Raw genomic sequence first — 18,456 nt, 5'->3', positions numbered from 1 at the left:
TAGTTAGATTGATATTATACTATAATTGTATAATAGTTAACAGCTTTTTATTTTTTTTTTTTATTAATCAAATATAGTTTTAATAAATATATCATTTAAAATTTAAATCATTGATTATATTAATGCTTTTATTTGTCACTGACGTTCGATGTTTCGTTGTTTCGACTAGTAGCTGGAAAGCTTAAATTGATCATTTTAGTATAAGTACGTCTTTCCAAAAATTAGCTACATATTTTGGAACACGCTAAAATTGATATAACAGTAATTGATATCTTCCGGAGCGCAAGATTTAAAAAAATACATTTTACCGTTTAACCCTCCTAATTTAACAATCGTTATAATAAATTTTAATGTGTGTGTGTGTGTGTGTGTGTGTGTGTGTGTGTGTGTGTGTGTGTGTGTGTGTGTGTGTGTGTAAATATAATATTATAGTATTTAATGCCTATAATATTATATATATAATATATACGCAAAATACATCTATCGTAACGAATATGTATATATTTTAATTTTTGCTATATATATATAATATTATTATATATATATAATATTATATATAATTATAATATATACACATTTGTTACAATAGATGTATCCATCGTATACTGTATTATTAAAAAACAATATTTCTCACTGAAGAAAGTTTAATGAAATTTAACGATTATAAAGTATGAGCGATGAAATTTCACAAAAAAAAAAACATTTGTGACGTCAAAATGTGAGTTTAGAATGTGAGAACCATCGATGATTGCGCTGTTCGTTGATAAAAACTCGTACTCGGTTGCAAAGCTCTTTTCTCTCGAAGCAAAGGTACGCTCTCTGAATATCTATGATAGTCATCATATTCGCGTCCGCAATTATAGTGTACTGAACATTCCTGCAATTCAGTTTCTGCTCTGACAGGATGGCGCTGAAACAATGATGGATTTTGCTCTGTTGGTTTTTTCAGCTCAGTAACAGATCTCGGTAGGAAACCATTACTTCTCATCTCCCCTGCAAATTTAATAATTTCAAAAACAGAATGTGATTAAACATCGATGAATATACGATAAAAGCAATTCTACATGATTAATTACATACAATTGCACAAAAGCACATTTTTTTCTTCATTTAATTCTAAACTATATTTTGTGTAATACACACAGGACTATAATAAAAAATGCTTTCTAATCAAGAGCGATACACAAACAGAAAAATTTTGCTCTAGCTTGCTTCTAATAGCTACAATTGTAACACAGTAATGAAAATTAGAATTGATGATATAGGTACCTGTTCTACCAACCATTCTGGCATTCCGTTTTGGTCAGGGGAGGATTCTCCGTGGAATCGCTTGAGCTTTCATTCCGATTCTCTTTAACGCACCTGATTAAAAACATCGTCAACGCTCCCACTATTGGAGGAACGCCGGCTAACATGAAAGGCAGATCATAGGAACCTAATATTAACAAACGTAATATATTTTGTTAGTGGGACACATGAAGAAATTATACGTAATATAAAATTGAAGTTGAAAATTCCTTCGATGAAGCATCAAGGACATTACCGGTGTGATCATACAGGAGTCCTGCAATTGGTGGACCAACTGTTAGAGGTATAGAGCACATCCCTAGGAGGAACCCGATGGCCTGAGTTGCGCCGTTGCGTCCACAGATATCAAACGCGATCGGTCCAAGTAATGATATGAAGCATCCATCGAACAGTCCCATGCCCAGGGAGATAGCCAGGAGTACGTAAAAGGATTTAGTGAACGGAAGGAGCATCGTGAGAATACCGATACTTATAAATGAGATCTGAGACAAACAGTAGTTTTGCATTTAAGTATTCTTTTAATAAGAATGTGAATTAAAAATTCCTGTAATGCGAGGCTCACCTGCTGCAACAATATTCGGTCGACTTTCGGGAAGTCGGCAATGTAGCCGAAAAATAATCGACCAATACCGGAAGTGATGCCGATGCACATGACTGGTAGCTTGCCATCCGCGTTCTTAAAAGTTGTATCCACGAATTTGCCTATGTGAACATACGGGACGAAATATCTGGAATAAATTATTAACGGTTGCAGTATCTGTACAAGACTCGCAGGTTCTTATAATTGTCGACCAATCGTTGTCTGATTATTTTTCGACTCTGCATTTAAATGAGCGAGAGGACGACGACAGTGATATTTGCATGTTTATGTAATTTACTTCTTACAATTTATGAGCAGACAAAGTTCAGAGGAAAGACTCGAAATGTCATTACAAAACAAAAAAAGAAACCTCGAAGATAAAAATAATCAGACAACGATTGGTTGACGATTATAATGATTTATTGGGATTATCTGTATCAGTTTACTTTTTGCGACAATTGCTATTTGCATACCACAAGGCGAGATAAAGCATTTTATGCTACTACGTATTCGCATCCGTAATCATAAAGTCACTGGGGCTGAGCGCTAATAATTCTGTAAACGATCAACTCACCCAAAGATAGCAAGAGGAATAGAACTAGCCCACACGACGTATCGTTTTTTCTTCCAGATAGATACGTTCACAAATTCTTTCAAACGACTCCGCAATGATTTTCTCGTGGGTTGCGGTTTGTCTTGCTGCGGCAGATTCACTAAAAGAAAGAAAATACTTATTGATATGACAATCGTTAAATTGCAATTATCATGAACTCTAAATGACCTTAAAATGCAGCAAAAACTACAATTTTATATTATATCAAAGTTATTATGCATGATATTTTAATTGCAAAGATAAAACGGATTTTGCAAACTTTATAAAATTCTCCAAACTTGCAAACAATCTTCGTACATTATTATAACTAAAAAAAAAAATATATATATATATCGACAATATCATAAATGCTTGCAGATTTTAAGGGCAGCTTACACGGTATCGGTTTGAAAAGTATAGCGCAAGCCATAATGATGGCGGTGAGCATGGCCATGCTTCTCAGCGTTCCTTCTAGACCCAAACGTCGCAGCAAGAGTTCCATCAGAAAAGGAATAAGTGTCGTGAATACGGAACTTCCAGCCGTGACGATACCGTTCACCAAACCCAGATACTTTTTGAAGTAGTGGCCCAATATTACAAGACTCGGAGTGTAAGCGAGACTCGCACCAAGTCCGTACATAACGCCGTACGTTAAATAAAGCAGTTCCACCTAATATAAATAAAATGCAAATTACATATGTTTCTGTAAAAGCAAGTTATTTGCAACAAGTTATTTTTAAGTCACGACGTTTCATCGCCGTCAAAGTGTTTACCCTATTAATCAGCAGCGAGGAGAGAAATAAACCGGTTGACGCGATTGCACCTCCCACAAAAGTAGTCATCTGAATGCCGAATTTGTCTGTCATTATGCCGGCGACCGGCGACAGGAAGAATGTAGTTCCTATAGTCAGCGAGCCAACTAAAGCTGAAAATATTTCACAGAGTTAATTAATGAATAGTACAATGTGATTTTTTTGAGCCAAATTGAAGAGATAATTTTCAACTCGAAAAATCTGTCGATATTTTTTATATTCATGTAAAAGAGCAATTTTTAGCCAAAGAATTTCTGCTCCTCGAAATCCGAAAATTCTGGGATATTCATATTATCGTCAACAATATACAAGCAATTATCAGTATTCACTAGACAGACTCATTATTTCATTGAACATAACAAAGAGATAATTGAAACCTTAAGACAGTAAATAATTGCGTATGACAATAATAGGCAGATAAACGAGATCATAGCGACCGATCGGGCGCACGTTGCAAATTAATAGCGCGTATCTAGGTCGGCAATTTATGAATTACATTTTTTTTGTAACAAGAATGATTAAGTTGATCAAGCAGCATCAACAAGTAGTATGAATTAACCCCTATTACTATAAATGCCTGTCTAATTGTCGAACAATTTAGTTCCCTTATTTAAGGGCGCTGCCCGTGTAAACAATTAATCTCGTCTCGTTGTTTTGAATTTATACGCCTATCGGATAATCCTTTCCTTCGATTCGGTTTAATAACTCGAACAAGAAAAGTGCAAAACGAAGAGAAATGCGTCATCTCTCTACAATGATAAGAGTAAGACGTCGTTCGCGTAACTGATACAGTGTTATCAAAATAGAAAAATTAATATCTTTTCCTCTTTTAGAAACATTCAGATAATAAGGTTCATGAACCGCGTGTACTTGCGGTCGTAAGCCTCTCGAATATCCATCTACGGACGCGTTGAAAAGTTGCGATATAATCATAAAATAGCGAATTACTTCGCTGCGAATCTTTTGCAAATCTTTCCTGCGTAAAAGTTACGAAAAGTTACGATCACATTTGAATCAATATAAATAATTTGAATAATCAGTTTTAATCTTGAGATGTATATCATATTAACACATGTATCATTAATGCGATATATATTGCGACGTGATGTAATTAATTATCGGAGTTTTGTAAGGTCGCTGCGATATTAAAAAGTTGTTACAATTTTAGCAAGTTGAAGGCTGTTATTGCAAAAACACGATGACACTCACAATCAGTTGTATTATCTGTAACAGTTCCGTGAATAAAAATGTAATAAAATCGCGAAACGCACATGCTGACAAAATATTATATAAAAACTTGTCGGTTTGTTAAGTGTCATGATTTATCAAATATGTCAACATTTCATATTTCATAACTTATGAAATATCAATATTTATTAATAAATAAGGAAACCAGGAAATTCTTTCAAATTTAATTATATAAGATGTTTATGCTGTATCTGCGTTGCTTATTTGAAGAATTTAAATAACAAAAGATCTATTTATGTTGTTAAATAAGTTATATATATATATATATATATATAAGTTAATAGCTATCATAAATTATTATATGAAAAACACTACGCAAATCAAAGTGAAAAGCGCTACAGGTTATAATAACTAACATTTCCAATGAGATCTAAGATCACAAGACTGCTTGATTTGAAGTAAATACTTTGATGCTCTCAAGAGCGATAAATAACCATCGTAATCTCGATAAAATTCTAGAAGAAAAAATCTCCAAGCTATTAAATGTTATCGAGATTTTTAAACAATCTCTCAGTATACCCAATAAAATCAGTCATTCAACATCTAGTCTTTGAAACATATGCATACATTATTGTTTTATAATTTACAACTCAGATCAATAATTCTTACTGGCAATAATTAATTAAAATCAGCATCAAAAGTCGCATAAGAATACAAGTAAAGTAGAAAAGCAACAATTATTTTGAAATTTTGGGAATCTTACCCGCCTTGGAGGACACTTCGGTTTCTCCGGCTTCCGTCAGTCGTTTTTGCAGCTCCGAATAGATAAGGGAATACGTGTTGATGATGCTGAAGAGCACACCGTTGATCGTGAAACTGCCGATCATGATCATCCAGGCTCTGAGGCCGCCGTCGGGCGGTTCCGAAGCCGTGTCGGCCAAATTAATTGCATCGTCCGCTGCTGTGCGATCGGCATGGTTTTCCAAAGCGAAGCTTTCAGTGTTTCCGGTTTCCTCTTCGGTCGTCATTGTTATCGACAGTGATGTTCGTCAACTATTGACGTCTTAAAAGATATCTATAAACATCCGACAAATGTAATTAATTTTTTTAAATCTTTAAATTATAATACGAGTTAAGTTATGTATTATAACGCAATCAATTAAGTAAAAAAAATGGACAACATGCGAAATCTCCCGAATCGAAGTATGATATCGGTTCGAGAGATATAATTATACTACATTTCATTTGTTATTTTTCCTTGTGCCATAAATTCCACCTCTACGCATTCTACATCTGCTATCTAGAATCCGCGAACTCATTGGAAAATTCTGAAAGTATATGTAAATAATAATCGAGTATGTATGAGTGCCGAACATACTGAACATCAGTCGAGAGATACGCAACACATCGCATTTACTGCTCCGTAAGCTACACAAAAGTCTGCGATGTGAGCTTGATAAGTCTTTGAAGCTGGACGATGCAGCTTCAAAGACTGCAGAGCTTAGCCATTTAACTAATTCGCCATTTGACTAACGTCTCACCGATTTGATACGCATTGATATAAGATCGACTATGTGTACAATAATTAATTATACCTACAACTTTTAATTGACTCTATCCATATTAATTAATTAAATTAATTAACTTTCTATTTATATTAATTTGTCGGAATCGAAATATATACATGATATACATTTATGAAAAAGTGATTATCTTTTGAAGCTTGATTTATGCATCAATAATTTAAACGCTAGACGTATTAATAAAATATAAATTTTGATAGCTGAGAAAAAACAAAATATCTAATAGATATTGATTACATGAATGCAATTTGTAACAATGTGTCTTAAAAAGATGCATTTAATTCCCAAAGAGCTATATATAAGTAACAATTTACTTGAAATTGATTTTAGTAAGCTATTAAATTAATTCTGGATTTTATGTTATTGTTGCAATATATGTAGAAATGTCACTTCAAGCAACTTCGCAGCAATATGCACTGTCTACATGTGAAACTGGAATCATTATTCGCTGACGATAAAGTGTAAGCTTATATTACAGGAATAGCTTTCGCGTAGTGTGCAATCCAAGAATTTTCGTAATTTTCACGAAGCAAGTTTCGAATATCGCATCTCTCACAAATTCGTGAAAAAATCGAGTTCGTTAAATCCAAATTTTTCTCTATTTTTGCTTAAATGGCGGAAAGAGAGTTACACAGCCGTACTCCAATTTAAAAAATTACGATCTCGAGATTTCGCGTAATGTTATTATCCACCATGTTTCACGATATAACGCCACAAGCTTGATGTTACTTGACACTCGAGTCAAACGTTTAATAGTCCTTAACAATATCATAATCCTGTGTGACATCGCATCGATCACTGCGCACTCTCGTCACGCGCTCTTTCGTAGATTCTCTCAAAACTGAAATCAAAATAAATATAATCTTCTTCTTTGTGCATCGTAAATTATAATGCAGCAGAATATACGAAGAAGATGATAATGAATGAAACATATCTAAAATTATCCACGAAGTTGAATCGTCGTTATCAGACTTGAGTGTGAATGAAGTAGATATGAAGTAGATCATTTCATATTCGCTTAATAAATGATGAATAAACTTCATTCTGTATACTTAAAAATTGTGTTTGACTACGTACGCTTAACAGTTACTTTTGACACGAGCAATGCTGATGCAATAAAATGTAGAGTCTCTCGGAAGTCACACCAATCAACTGCGTTTTCTGTACATTTCTCAATTTCATTCACATGATTAGTATTTAGATAATAAAATAAAATAAAAATCACAATAAGAGAAAAAGTAAATTATATTGACAAAGGAATAAAGCGATCATTAATTTCGAAAATCAAGTAAAGTACAATATAAAGAAAAAAATACATTAAAAAAAAAAATTTTGATATAATTTATGCAGCTTTTGTTAATTTGTATATAAACAAATGTTTTTGCATATTTAAATGTTAAACAAATTGAAAATTGTCTGAGATAAATATAATTCTTTTATTTGTATTTTTATTAGATTTTACTTGTATTGAGAAATAATAAATAATATATGTCAGAACATCGTCCAATGTAAATAAGGATTCTTTACCTTCATTAAAGTTGTTCATGTTTTCAAAGTTTTAAAAAATTGAAGGTTACTTGATATATACACGTGTAGAACTGTACACAATCAATTACTCGTAATTAAGGCCTGAAATTATGCTTCGAAAACAGCAAATAAGATTGCAAAAAATACGCAAAATATACAAAGAATTCTCCTTATCTCAAAAACTTGTGGTTCGAAAATTAAAATATTAATGAGCGTACGATATCTTTTGTGTTTTGAGAAGATAATTTTATAACTCAGCTTTGGCAAAAACTGTTTTTTTTTTTTTTTTAAGTAATAAGTAATTTTTGCGCAAAGTCATCTAAAGTATAAGTCATCTAAAAGCCAAACTGATCAACTCCACTTTCCGTGAATTATTTCGTTTCATTAGCCAAACACTAATTATGTGAATAAAATTGAGAAATATACAGAAAATGCAGTTGGTATGGCTTCTAACAGGGTTCTAAGAGCCATGTTATTGCATCAGCTCACGCAGAAAGTAATTGTTAAGCGCACGTGGTCAAACAATCATCAAACAAACGCCGGCTATATTAAGATATTCGTACATGGCCCGGAGATCTTTTTGACCTTGCATCAAGCGACGCTTGATATATGAAGTGCGTTCTTGGAACAGGAGACCTCACTCCAAATCTCACTCCAACTTTATCAAGCTAATTAATACATTAATCAAATTAATAACTCGATTAAATTTACTTTGTAAATTAATTGCTGCAGTAGCTTGTATTAAATTGATTGAAATTTAATTCAAAACCAAGCAAGGCCCGGTCGTTAAACGGCTTGGTTCGAGCAAGAAATGGTACGCGGGTAGAAATAGTCAGAAATGTGTGTCTAATAGTTTTACCGGTGCAGACGATCCTCGAGCGTGGCAGCGGAGTGCTGGGTGTATCACATGTCTGACGGTTCACCAACTTCTTCGGAATCGCGCCGGCTCCGAAGAGGAAGATGACGTCGGCGGCGACGGCAAAAGGGAGAGGGGGAGACTAGAAGAAAGAAGAAAACACAAAGCGCCCGACTAATCGCCCTCGAGGACCAACCGACCGATCGCGCCGTCGAACGTAAACTAAGGACGCAACCGATGTTTGGCTGCGAACAGGAGCGAGAGGTCGAAAGTTACAAGAGAACATACTAATGCGCGAAGAGAGTCGCTAACAGAGCGGGGAAAAGAGGCGACAGAAAGACGGAACGGCCATAGCGTGAATAAAAAGAAGAGTAAGAAAGAAAGAGAGAGAGAGAGAAAGACGAAGACAGAGGCGGTGCGATAACGATAGGCCAGCGTGAATAGACGCGGCGGTCGGTGACGCGCGGGTTCGGTCGGAAGAAATTTACTCGCACGCACGCATACGCATATTAGGATCGCGCGATACGCTGTAGTATTTCTACGCGTTTCGCATCGGTGTCCCGACGCCGAAAACGCGGAGAGAATAGAGCGAACCGAGAGAGAAGACGACGAAGACCACGTGGACGCCACGTGAAAAGCCTTGAAGAATTCTGATCGTCGAATACTTCAATACGAACAGGATTGAGTCCAATTGAATCTATTAATTTTTATCGATTTCTGCGACGACGCAGTACGATCATTCACTCTCAAGGCGAATTCGATGGAAATGGCCCGGACACTCCTAAAATTAATCATTAAATTAATACCGATAGTTAAATAATTTGTAATTAAAAAAAAATAGGAAGCTAGGAAGGAAAAAAATGTGGTATTAAAAAGCGGATACTTTAAAGAAAAAGTACATGTTTTGACTTGTGATCCTATTTTGTCCTTGACAAAGCATTTGCATGCTACTAGTATTGTATTTGAAATTCTAAGACTTCTTAATTTTTAGATATTAGCAAAGATTGTTGTTTTGGCCATAATTTTAAAAGTTAAGCTCAGATCAGGCCTTTAGATATTATATGTAGCTATAGCAAATAATTCTAAAATATATTAAAAGATAAGTCTCATTTGCATAAGTATGACAATATAAAATGATGATAGCAAATATGTATGACAGGAAACGTATATTGTTTCAAACTATCATTTATCATCTTATATGATTCATGTATGTGTCCACAATATTATTAATAACTTCTTAAGTATCTTTCTTTTATAGAAAAAAAGTTAATAAAAAAACAGTTAAAAATACAGATTAAATATAAAATTAGATTTTTCACAAGTTAATTAATGCAGATCTTTAATGTATGAACTTTTAATGAGATATTTATGTAAAGCTTATTAAGTTTTATATAATTATTGCACATATTTAATTTACAAATTACTTTCCAAGATTCAAGAAATGCATCCTGTGTATTTTGAGACTTTGTATTAGAAAAATAAATTTAGAGATACTTAATTAGCAGCAATTAACAAGATAAATTTAATAAGCTTTATATGTTTATCACTTTAAGCAGTAATTATAAAACTATAACGGTGTCAAGTACTTTTTACAGCGATTCTAAATAGGAATGAGAACAAAAAAATGAGAACTTTAAACGATTTTCGGGCGGCTTATCTAACTGAATGTGTCCCTGACTCAGTGATTCATTGATTAACTGATTGATATCAAAAAAACATCGATTAAAATTGTAGACCATGTGTTAGAATGCGATCGATCGTAACATACCGCAAGAAACGCATACGCCTAATCTCCACCATACTAAATGAGCTTGGAGCTGAATGTCACTGCCACGAAAAACTCCGATTAGGCCTAAAATCAACAAATGACGTTGTGTTATCGACGTTGGGCTCTGGGGATGTTGGACAACATGATCCCGATCGAGTGACATGCACCGGCTACGTGAAATTCTGCCTCCTGCCGTTGCGCGGTTTCGCGCAAGCTCGTATGCGCCCGCGTATTTTGTGCCCTGTGCACGAAATATAAAGCAGGTTATGTAACATCTCGCACGAACAAGACAAATGTGAAAGAGACGGAACACCAAGGAGTATTGCTTCATTACTGTTCGGAGTCAAAGGGGTGCCAACCCCTTTAAATGCAAGGTGGCGACATCCTCCAGTAATTTCACGAAGCTTGAAAAACCGATGCACTGCTTTACCAATACAATATCAATGCCTTTTGATACATAATCGAGCATATATATATTAATTCTTTCTACTTTTATATTTTTTCTCTTTCCTATTTTTTTCTTATTCTAAACGAAAATTTTTTATTACTTACTTTTTTTACATTTTTTTTTACTTCCAGTAGATTCCATTACGAGGCGTCACAGTCGTTGTGCTTGAATTGAAAGTATAGTACGAGTCTACTATAAGTCAGATGAATAATGGAATAAATTTTTACATGTAACGTTTCTCAACGTCACGTTTCATTATATTTAATGTAAAAACTGTACCAATTAAACAATTTGGAAGATGACCAGCGTGGATTGGGAAGAAGTTAAGAGGCTTGCCGCCGATTTCCAGAAAGCACAGCTCACCTCAACTTTACAAAAGTATGAGACATTTGCTACAATCTGGATTAACCTAATTTACTCTGACAGTGAAGCATAACAAATAATTGTAAAATAGTTGTAAATACATATTTTAGGGCCAGGAATAAATTGTATTAAAATTATCGGTTGTGTCTTGTTATTTGATTCATATCTCGTGCATAGTTTTATATTATAATAGTTTGTGAGAGCACATTTAAACATATGGCATTGATAATAATATTTAATGAATCTATTTTTATATTAAATTTAAATTAAAAAATCAATTTTATTATATTTTAATGTTTTAATAAAAATACATCTAATTTTTGCAACTATCACTCATGATCTAAATTTTCTTGTATTATCTTAAAGTGATATAAAATATATTACTTTGAAATAAGGATAATAATGTTATAAAATATACATAAAAATTTAAAAAATGATTTTTTGTATGTGATTATAAATAATATTTAACTTTTACAATGATCTAATATAATTAAATGCATATTTTTCAGACTTTCTGAGCGAAACTGCATAGAGATTATAACAACTTTGATAGAAAACAAGCTTTTGGATGTTATATTTACCAATGATGGCAAAGAATATGTAACTCCTGAGTATCTTGGGAAGGAAATCAAAGATGAGCTGTATGTTCATGGCGGAAAAGTTAGTTTAGTCGACCTGGCGCAAATTCTTAATGTAAATTTGTCACACATAACTAAAATAGTAGCAGATATCGAAAAGCACGATAGAGGACTGAAAGTTGTATTGGGGCAACTCATTGATAAGAGTTATATAAATAAAATTGCAGAAGAAATAAACGACAAACTTGTACAGCATGGTTCTCTCAATGTAGCAGAGTTGACACTTACTTATGATTTACCATCAGATTTCTTGCAATCGGTTATTGAGAAAGAACTTGGAAAGATAATACATGCCACACAAGATTCTCAAGATCCTAAACTCTTTTATACTGAAAGCTTCATTACTAGAAATAAAACAAAGATTAGAGGCGCCTTGTCTGCTATTACAAAACCTACGCCATTATCCGCAATATTAGGACAGTGTGGCGTCCCAGAAAGGATATTTTTCTGTAAGTTACTCTGCAGAATTGTAATATGAAAATATTATCAATAAGTTTTCCAATATTTTTCATTGAATACTGCTTTGTTTCTATGTTATTAAATTATGTTCAACATATCAAACAATTATATTCATCAAGTCACATTTTTCTTTATTTAAATCTATTGCTCTTCATTAGTCTTTATAATATTGTACTTAAGCTTCTTATTTATCTTATCGTATTGTGTATACGTATAGCAATCCTGGATAGCTTGCAAGAAGTAAAACAAGTACCTGGTGTTGTAACTGGAAAACAGGGTGGAAATAGCATTTATATACCTACTATATATTCTAAAAGTCAGAACGAGTGGGTTGAAAACTTTTACAAGCAGAACGGATATTTAGGTAAAGTATAAGATTTACAAGAATTTTTAGAAAATCTCGATATATCACGATATCAAATCTACTTTTATTTTTTTAGAATATGATGCGCTCACAAGACTCGGGATATCAGATCCATCAGGTTTCGTGAAACGTCATTTTCCAAAAGAGAACATGATCTTCCTAAAATCAGTTGCTGTGGGAACAGTGGTAATGGATCAGGTCGATGCCAACATCGAAGAGATCATCGCAACCGGTTCCTTCGTCGATATTTACCCTCTTTTACCATCTGTATTTAGCGACGAGGACGCGGAAATTCTCCTCAAGTTAGCTACAAAGAAAACGAAGGCTAATGTTCATATATACGCAAAGACAATTGCGGTATCTGATGCATTCTTACAAGACTTAACTAAGTCCTTGGAAACGGTAGCGGAACAAAAGGCTCGCGAAATGGTAGCTAGCGGAAAATGGATTCAATCTATTGCTGAAAATAGGGTAAAATCCAAGTCGGCGGATCCAGTGACAGAGAGTAAAGGGAGTAGTAGAAAAGAGGAACGACGGAAAAAGGCAGCTATTGGCAAAGCGGGTGGCGGTAGCCAAGGTAGGGAAACTAAGACGAAGTCGACGAAGAAGAAATATCTTCAAGGAAAAATGCAGGACAATGAATCTGATGAAGACGAGACGAGACAGACCACAGTCGGAAAAGATGAGATTACCCTAATATCCGTGCAGGATGTGAGAGCGGAAATTATAAAGGATGAGAACATATCCGCGATCGAAGAATTCGTAGACGAATTGGCGCATCAATTGCAACAGAAACTGAACAAGACTGCGTTATCATTAGCAGAGCAGTTGGCGCAACAAGACAACAGAACTACAAATCTGAGTGAAATCAGCGAGCGCCTGAATGTTCTGATAACGAATATTCGAATATTTAACAAAGGCATCAAGCATTTAAACGAGACGGATCAAGGTCTGCTAGCTAAATATCTGTTGAAGTCTCTAGGCATTGATTTTGTAACAAGTGTATTCAAATTAGCCGCTCAACAGAATATGCTGCAAGTAGCAGAAAATCTTACCACAGAGACGAGGCAAAAATTATTGCTTGAATTACCTGCAGATGTGAAGGAACCGCTAAGCGCTGTCCATAAAACGGTGATGTCGCATTCGGTGGAGGATTTTCTGAACACTGTCGACGGAGCGATGGCAGCTTGTTCTTTGGTTCTGAAGAAGTATGATAAGAAGAAGGAACGGCCGCAGGTGCACGCTCATACGGAAGCTTTGTTGGAGAAGTTGAACGCAACGCAAGATCCCGCGTTGGCATTGCATCTGGCCACAAGCGTGCTTTTCACTGGTGTCACGCAAAACGCCTTGTACATGTCCGGCAAACACGTAGCAAATGTTCTTGCCTTCCTAGAAAAGCAGTTAGAACCTGATACAATGACAACTCTTTTTAGATACTATGGTATGTAAAGATCTAAAAATTAAAGAAAAGAATTTTTATATAGTTAATTTAATTAACAAAAAAAAATGTTTTTTTTGCACAGATTTAGTAGTTCGTTTACTAGGATCTCGTAATACGGATAATCAAGAAGAGGTTTCCAACCGCTTGGATCAGGAAGAAGTTTCCAAGCGCTTGGAAGAAGGATTGATGGATATAAAAAGCATTGCCAATAATTTCAAGCAACACATGAGAACGGACAAGTCTTGAGAGGGATTACGCAATAGAATTAAATAATAACATCACATTATAACATAAATAATGTAAAATAGCTTCATGTTATATAGGTATTTGTTATATAACAAATCATGGTTGTATTTTATAATAAAATATAGGATGTATAATAGAGTAATATAAAAAAATCTCTCCCATGACCGCGAACAAATTTATTGATATCATGGTGCTTCTATCCTAATATTTGATAAATGCACTTGTCTTATGATATAAAATTCTCCTAATACTTATCATGTTAATTGCACTTACAATTTTCATTATTTTTACAATAAATCCAATGATAAATATCAATGTAACTGAATGTTTACAATGATAAACTCACCTACATATGTACATATTTTCCTATATGTATAACTTAGAAGACACTTGATAGCTGTTCTTGTATATACACATAAATATCACAAAATGCAGTCCTTGCAATCTTGGTTTATAAAGTTGCTAAGATTCGCGTAAATCCGACGCAAACTGGTAACACGGTTTGTCCAATGCCCCAAAACATTGCATACAAGGGTGGCATTTGATAACCGGATGCTCTATACACAAAGGCAACTGCTGCTGAACTAACAACACCTGATGTTAGTGGTAACAATACGCCCATTATTATAATAAGTAGCGGAAAAAATCTGTAAAGAAAAATATATGACAATTAAGTGTATCATTCGCATATATTCAAGTGCATATAATCATGCAATTCATAAATAACTATTAAATCTTATACATACTTGCCATATTTGTGCTGTCGCAAAGTGGCGAAACAAATAGCGCCAGCAATTGTATGCACAAATATTGAAGAGAATAGAGCCCATAGAAATATTTGATACCACATTTCTGTGAAATAAGATAAACATTAGACTTTGTTATAAATTTTTATATAGATAAAATTTGATTGCATTTTATAATAAGTTGTGCGTGTAGATGTGATTATGTACCTGCGAACGATGTTAAAGGCATATAAAATATATTGCCAGAGTTCATATTTCGTAATGCCATTTGCGGTCGCACTAAATTGATATCCGTTTGCGTATCCATTTACGCATCGATGAGAGAAAGAGAGAGAGACTTTCCAAATAGTTTTTACGTGAGACGTGCGAATTTTTTGTTTCTTTTATGCTAATTTGACAATTGTCGCTAAGGTTATAGTGACAATTAAAACATCGTTAAGAAATTATTCCAGAATTATTAACTAACATCACAGTTGCGGCGTAAGAGAGACAGTGGTAATAATAATCATATAAATGGATATTCATCCTCGATAAAGTGGCGTAAAATAATTGAAGGAATTCAAATGTCAGTCAACAGTACAACATTATTCGCCGTTTATAAGTTGACTATTCGTCGTCTTTCGGTTGGCAATCGTTGTTTGCAGGTCTGCCACATGCAAGAATGAAAATATTTCAATCATGCGTATAATGATATTTTCATCTACGCAAACTCGTGTGATCACGTGGTCAAAATACTTCCGTTTAGCATTATTGCGGCAGTTCCGGTTAGTCCCGGTCTTTCTTTCCACAATTAGCAACGGGACGAGTAGGACGTTCTCTCGTATCCTTGTGTCGTAACTTACTGATATAATCCTGCGAGTTATCTTGTGTTTTCCATTTAGTCGCGAAGTTCTTAAAGTTAAGCGTTATCAGAAGTTTTTCGCACGCTAAATATCAGAAATATTCTGATATTTTAAATACGATTTTCTAATTTCGACGCTTATAACCATGATGCACGTGGGCAGCATCCTGTTTTGGGGATCGAAGCCATTACGAATAATTCAGCATGTGAGTAGAACAAATTTATAAAATTTATAGAAGATTGCAATTTGGATTAAATACTTACTTAAGATCGATTTATAATATCCTCTCATTTTGGCATGCCTCTATTTAGTATATCGATAGAGCATGAATGCTTGTGGGAGGTAAAGTAATGGGGGAATTTGCCTTCGGAATCCACACGTTTTACTGTCTGGAGCCGTTTCTCTAAGTTCCCCACAATTTCTTAATTCTTAAACATATTTTTGAAATTTTATGCTTGTGTCAATAAATTTGTATTTGGCACGTTTTATAATTATTATATTAAATATTTAAGTGTATACCTCTAAGAAATGTTTAATTTATTTTAAGGCTTTTCCTGTTCTTCTCGCTACAGCCATGTTGGAATATGAAGTAAAAGACATCAAGAGATGAAAAATGCAGCCACAGCATTAAAGAAGTTTGTCAGAAAATATTTTCCAGCATGCGTTTCAGAAGCTTGTAGAAAGCTGTAAAGAATGCTATTTTGAGAAAGAAATTTATTTCTACTATCAAGATAGTTCAAAACTTGAATAATGAGGTAAATCCTTATACTTTTAAATTTATTATACATGTAAATATTAAATTAAAAATACAGTGTAATCGAAAAAATATTAGCAATGCAAATAGAATATAAATGCAATCTTATTGCAAAAGTTATAAGTAATGATAATTTCTCTTAAGTTTTGTAACTTAATATATAGTAAATTATTGTTAAATATATATGATGATTATGTTATATGATAAACTGTGATTTTACCACACATATTTACCTCTAAGAAGAACTGACAATATTGTAGCTTTTATAATTTTGTAAACAAATTTCACAAGTCAAATTTTAATATCCATAATTTTGTGTTAATTTCAGATTGTGGAAACTGTTGCAGGAGATCAATAATCTAGATGCCATCATTCTTGTAAAAACGAAAAGAATGTATCATTATTGTACATCAATGTAAAAAAATTTGATAAATTCTAATATAAATTGGAAAACAGATTGCGTATCAATTTATATTTCTTTACCTTTGTAATTTTTATTGTCCAAACATTAGTATCTCTAAAAGTTATTTTTATCCTATAATCCTAACGTTTTGCAAATATTATAATAAATCTGTGCTTCCTCTGATTTGTCCAAACATCCATAAAGATTGTTCAGTTTCAGGCAATCGGTTTTACTCATCGCTTTTCGTTGACCAATCGTGATGTTGGACATTTTCGGTGTCAAAGTCTGTTTCGTAGGATCAATGCTAAAAAAGTAGCTGCCGTAATGCATTATGCTGTCATATCCGTATTCATAGCTGTATGTTGCATTCTCCGGAGATTGCTTGTTGAAGTTTGATCGAAATTCTAAACAAGATAATGAAGCCAATAAGAAAATCTATAAATATTTAAAATATACAACATAATTACACAAGTTATTTTTAAGAAACATTACCTGGTATAATGTTCTCATAATGTATGTTTATGTACATATCTCTATCAGCACGACTGTGTTCATGAAAAATACCGAGGGCGTGCATTAATTCATGTATCGCCCTCCCTTCGTTTTCCAAGCAATTCGGTCCCTTTTCATCCGGCGGTTCCAGGGAGAGTATCTGAGCTCCACCAAATTTGCCCACAAATGACCAGCATCTGCAAATTAATTTCACAGCACAGAAAAAATTAATTGCTTTCATTTCTCAACCTTCACAGTGAGAGCATTATCCATGCTTTATAATGAGAACCCATTGTTTACCCTTTGGGATACATTATCGGCCAAATGAGCAAGAAGTCCTTAGCTATACCATCCCAGGGAACAAACTTGATGCATGTCATATAATTCATATAAATGATGGCTTTATATATTTTCTCATAATTCGCAACATCTGGAAACAATTTTAATATGTTATTCTCTTATAGTTTTTATTCTATTTTCAGATAATATTAAATAATATCGAATTATTTTTACATACGTACTGTATAGAGGACTTATCACATAAGGAACTGTTCTGTTCTCCCATAGCTTATCTGGAAAGACGTCCCAGCGTAAACCGATGCGCAAATAATTAAAATGCTGTGCAAAAATAAAACATATTAGAGGAAATATAATAAAAGGGAAAAGAAATAACATGTACCTCACTAGTTACAGCTATATCTCCTTCAAACAAGCCGGGACGGACTTCTGGATCTTGCGACGACTGATAAAGACGCAATAAATCTTGATTTGATGTTTTAACTATAAAAGATTTTGCAATTTGCATAAGACAATCAACTTTCATCAATATTTTTCAATAACACGATAAAAATCGATGAATTTCTTACCTATATTAGGCACAATGGGACGTATTGTGTTGATGGCAGTTTTATTTATTGGTAATGCAATTACAGTCGCTATGCAACTCAAGTATATGCATAAAAACAGCTTTATCTTCATGTTCTTTCTCCTTGATTTTTTATTATATATATAGTTTAGTAATTGCGTTCTTGCGATCCACTGCAACT

General features: G+C 33.8%; 4 protein-coding genes and 1 long non-coding RNA gene across 11 annotated transcripts; 2 read left to right on the top strand and 3 right to left on the bottom strand.

Moving 5' to 3' along the window:
• Positions 1-10,721, bottom strand: kar (monocarboxylate transporter 10-like protein kar). Of its 6 annotated transcripts, none has more exons than XM_067353105.1 (10): positions 10,382-10,721; positions 10,215-10,298; positions 5,244-5,555; positions 3,254-3,405; positions 2,877-3,150; positions 2,463-2,601; positions 1,871-2,036; positions 1,544-1,790; positions 1,283-1,435; positions 1-993 (listed from the first exon to the last, which is right to left on the bottom strand). In XM_067353105.1, the coding sequence occupies exons 3-10, from the start codon at positions 5,506-5,508 to the stop codon at positions 725-727; spliced, it is 1,665 nt and encodes a 554-aa protein (XP_067209206.1). In that variant the 5' UTR covers positions 5,509-5,555; positions 10,215-10,298; positions 10,382-10,721; the 3' UTR covers positions 1-724. The 6 variants fall into 6 exon arrangements, with proteins under 6 accessions (XP_067209206.1, XP_067209205.1, XP_012221890.1 ...); XM_067353104.1 differs by lacking the exons at positions 10,215-10,298; positions 10,382-10,721 and adding exons at positions 6,705-6,904; positions 8,450-8,691; XM_012366467.2 differs by lacking the exons at positions 10,215-10,298; positions 10,382-10,721 and adding exons at positions 6,828-6,904; positions 8,450-8,691.
• An 86-nt stretch (positions 10,722-10,807) lies between these two features.
• On the top strand, positions 10,808-14,309 carry Ufl1 (UFM1 specific ligase 1). The gene is made up of 5 exons (XM_012366465.2): positions 10,808-11,040; positions 11,535-12,112; positions 12,340-12,486; positions 12,563-13,927; positions 14,010-14,309. Exons 1-5 carry the CDS (start codon positions 10,961-10,963, stop codon positions 14,171-14,173), a joined length of 2,334 nt encoding a protein of 777 aa, XP_012221888.1. The 5' UTR covers positions 10,808-10,960; the 3' UTR covers positions 14,174-14,309.
• On the bottom strand, positions 12,340-15,551 carry LOC105671924 (transmembrane protein 170B). Of its 2 annotated transcripts, XR_001100716.2 has the most exons (4): positions 15,127-15,551; positions 14,920-15,025; positions 14,520-14,820; positions 12,340-13,875 (listed from the first exon to the last, which is right to left on the bottom strand). XR_001100716.2 is itself a non-coding variant. In XM_012366475.2 (3 exons), the coding sequence occupies exons 1-3, from the start codon at positions 15,224-15,226 to the stop codon at positions 14,625-14,627; spliced, it is 402 nt and encodes a 133-aa protein (XP_012221898.1). In that variant the 5' UTR covers positions 15,227-15,551; the 3' UTR covers positions 12,340-14,624. The 2 variants fall into 2 exon arrangements, 1 of the variants encoding a protein (XP_012221898.1); XM_012366475.2 differs by having other exon boundaries at positions 12,340-14,820.
• Positions 15,552-15,701: 150 nt separating this feature from the next.
• On the top strand, positions 15,702-16,972 carry LOC105671925 (uncharacterized). The gene is made up of 3 exons (XR_001100717.2): positions 15,702-15,966; positions 16,309-16,516; positions 16,844-16,972. It is a non-coding gene; the product is annotated as an uncharacterized lncRNA (long non-coding RNA).
• On the bottom strand, positions 16,957-18,410 carry LOC105671923 (hatching enzyme 1.2). The gene is made up of 6 exons (XM_012366474.2): positions 18,277-18,410; positions 18,090-18,190; positions 17,932-18,028; positions 17,711-17,840; positions 17,411-17,607; positions 16,957-17,322 (listed from the first exon to the last, which is right to left on the bottom strand). Exons 1-6 carry the CDS (start codon positions 18,386-18,388, stop codon positions 17,051-17,053), a joined length of 909 nt encoding a protein of 302 aa, XP_012221897.1. The 5' UTR covers positions 18,389-18,410; the 3' UTR covers positions 16,957-17,050.
• Positions 18,411-18,456: the final 46 nt, after the last annotated feature.

Source organism: Linepithema humile, chromosome 4, assembly GCF_040581485.1.
Source record: "Linepithema humile isolate Giens D197 chromosome 4, Lhum_UNIL_v1.0, whole genome shotgun sequence".
Lineage (NCBI taxonomy): Eukaryota > Metazoa > Arthropoda > Insecta > Hymenoptera > Formicidae > Linepithema > Linepithema humile.
Note: the sequence above shows the minus strand (reverse complement) of the source record. Positions and strands in the feature narration are given on the sequence as shown.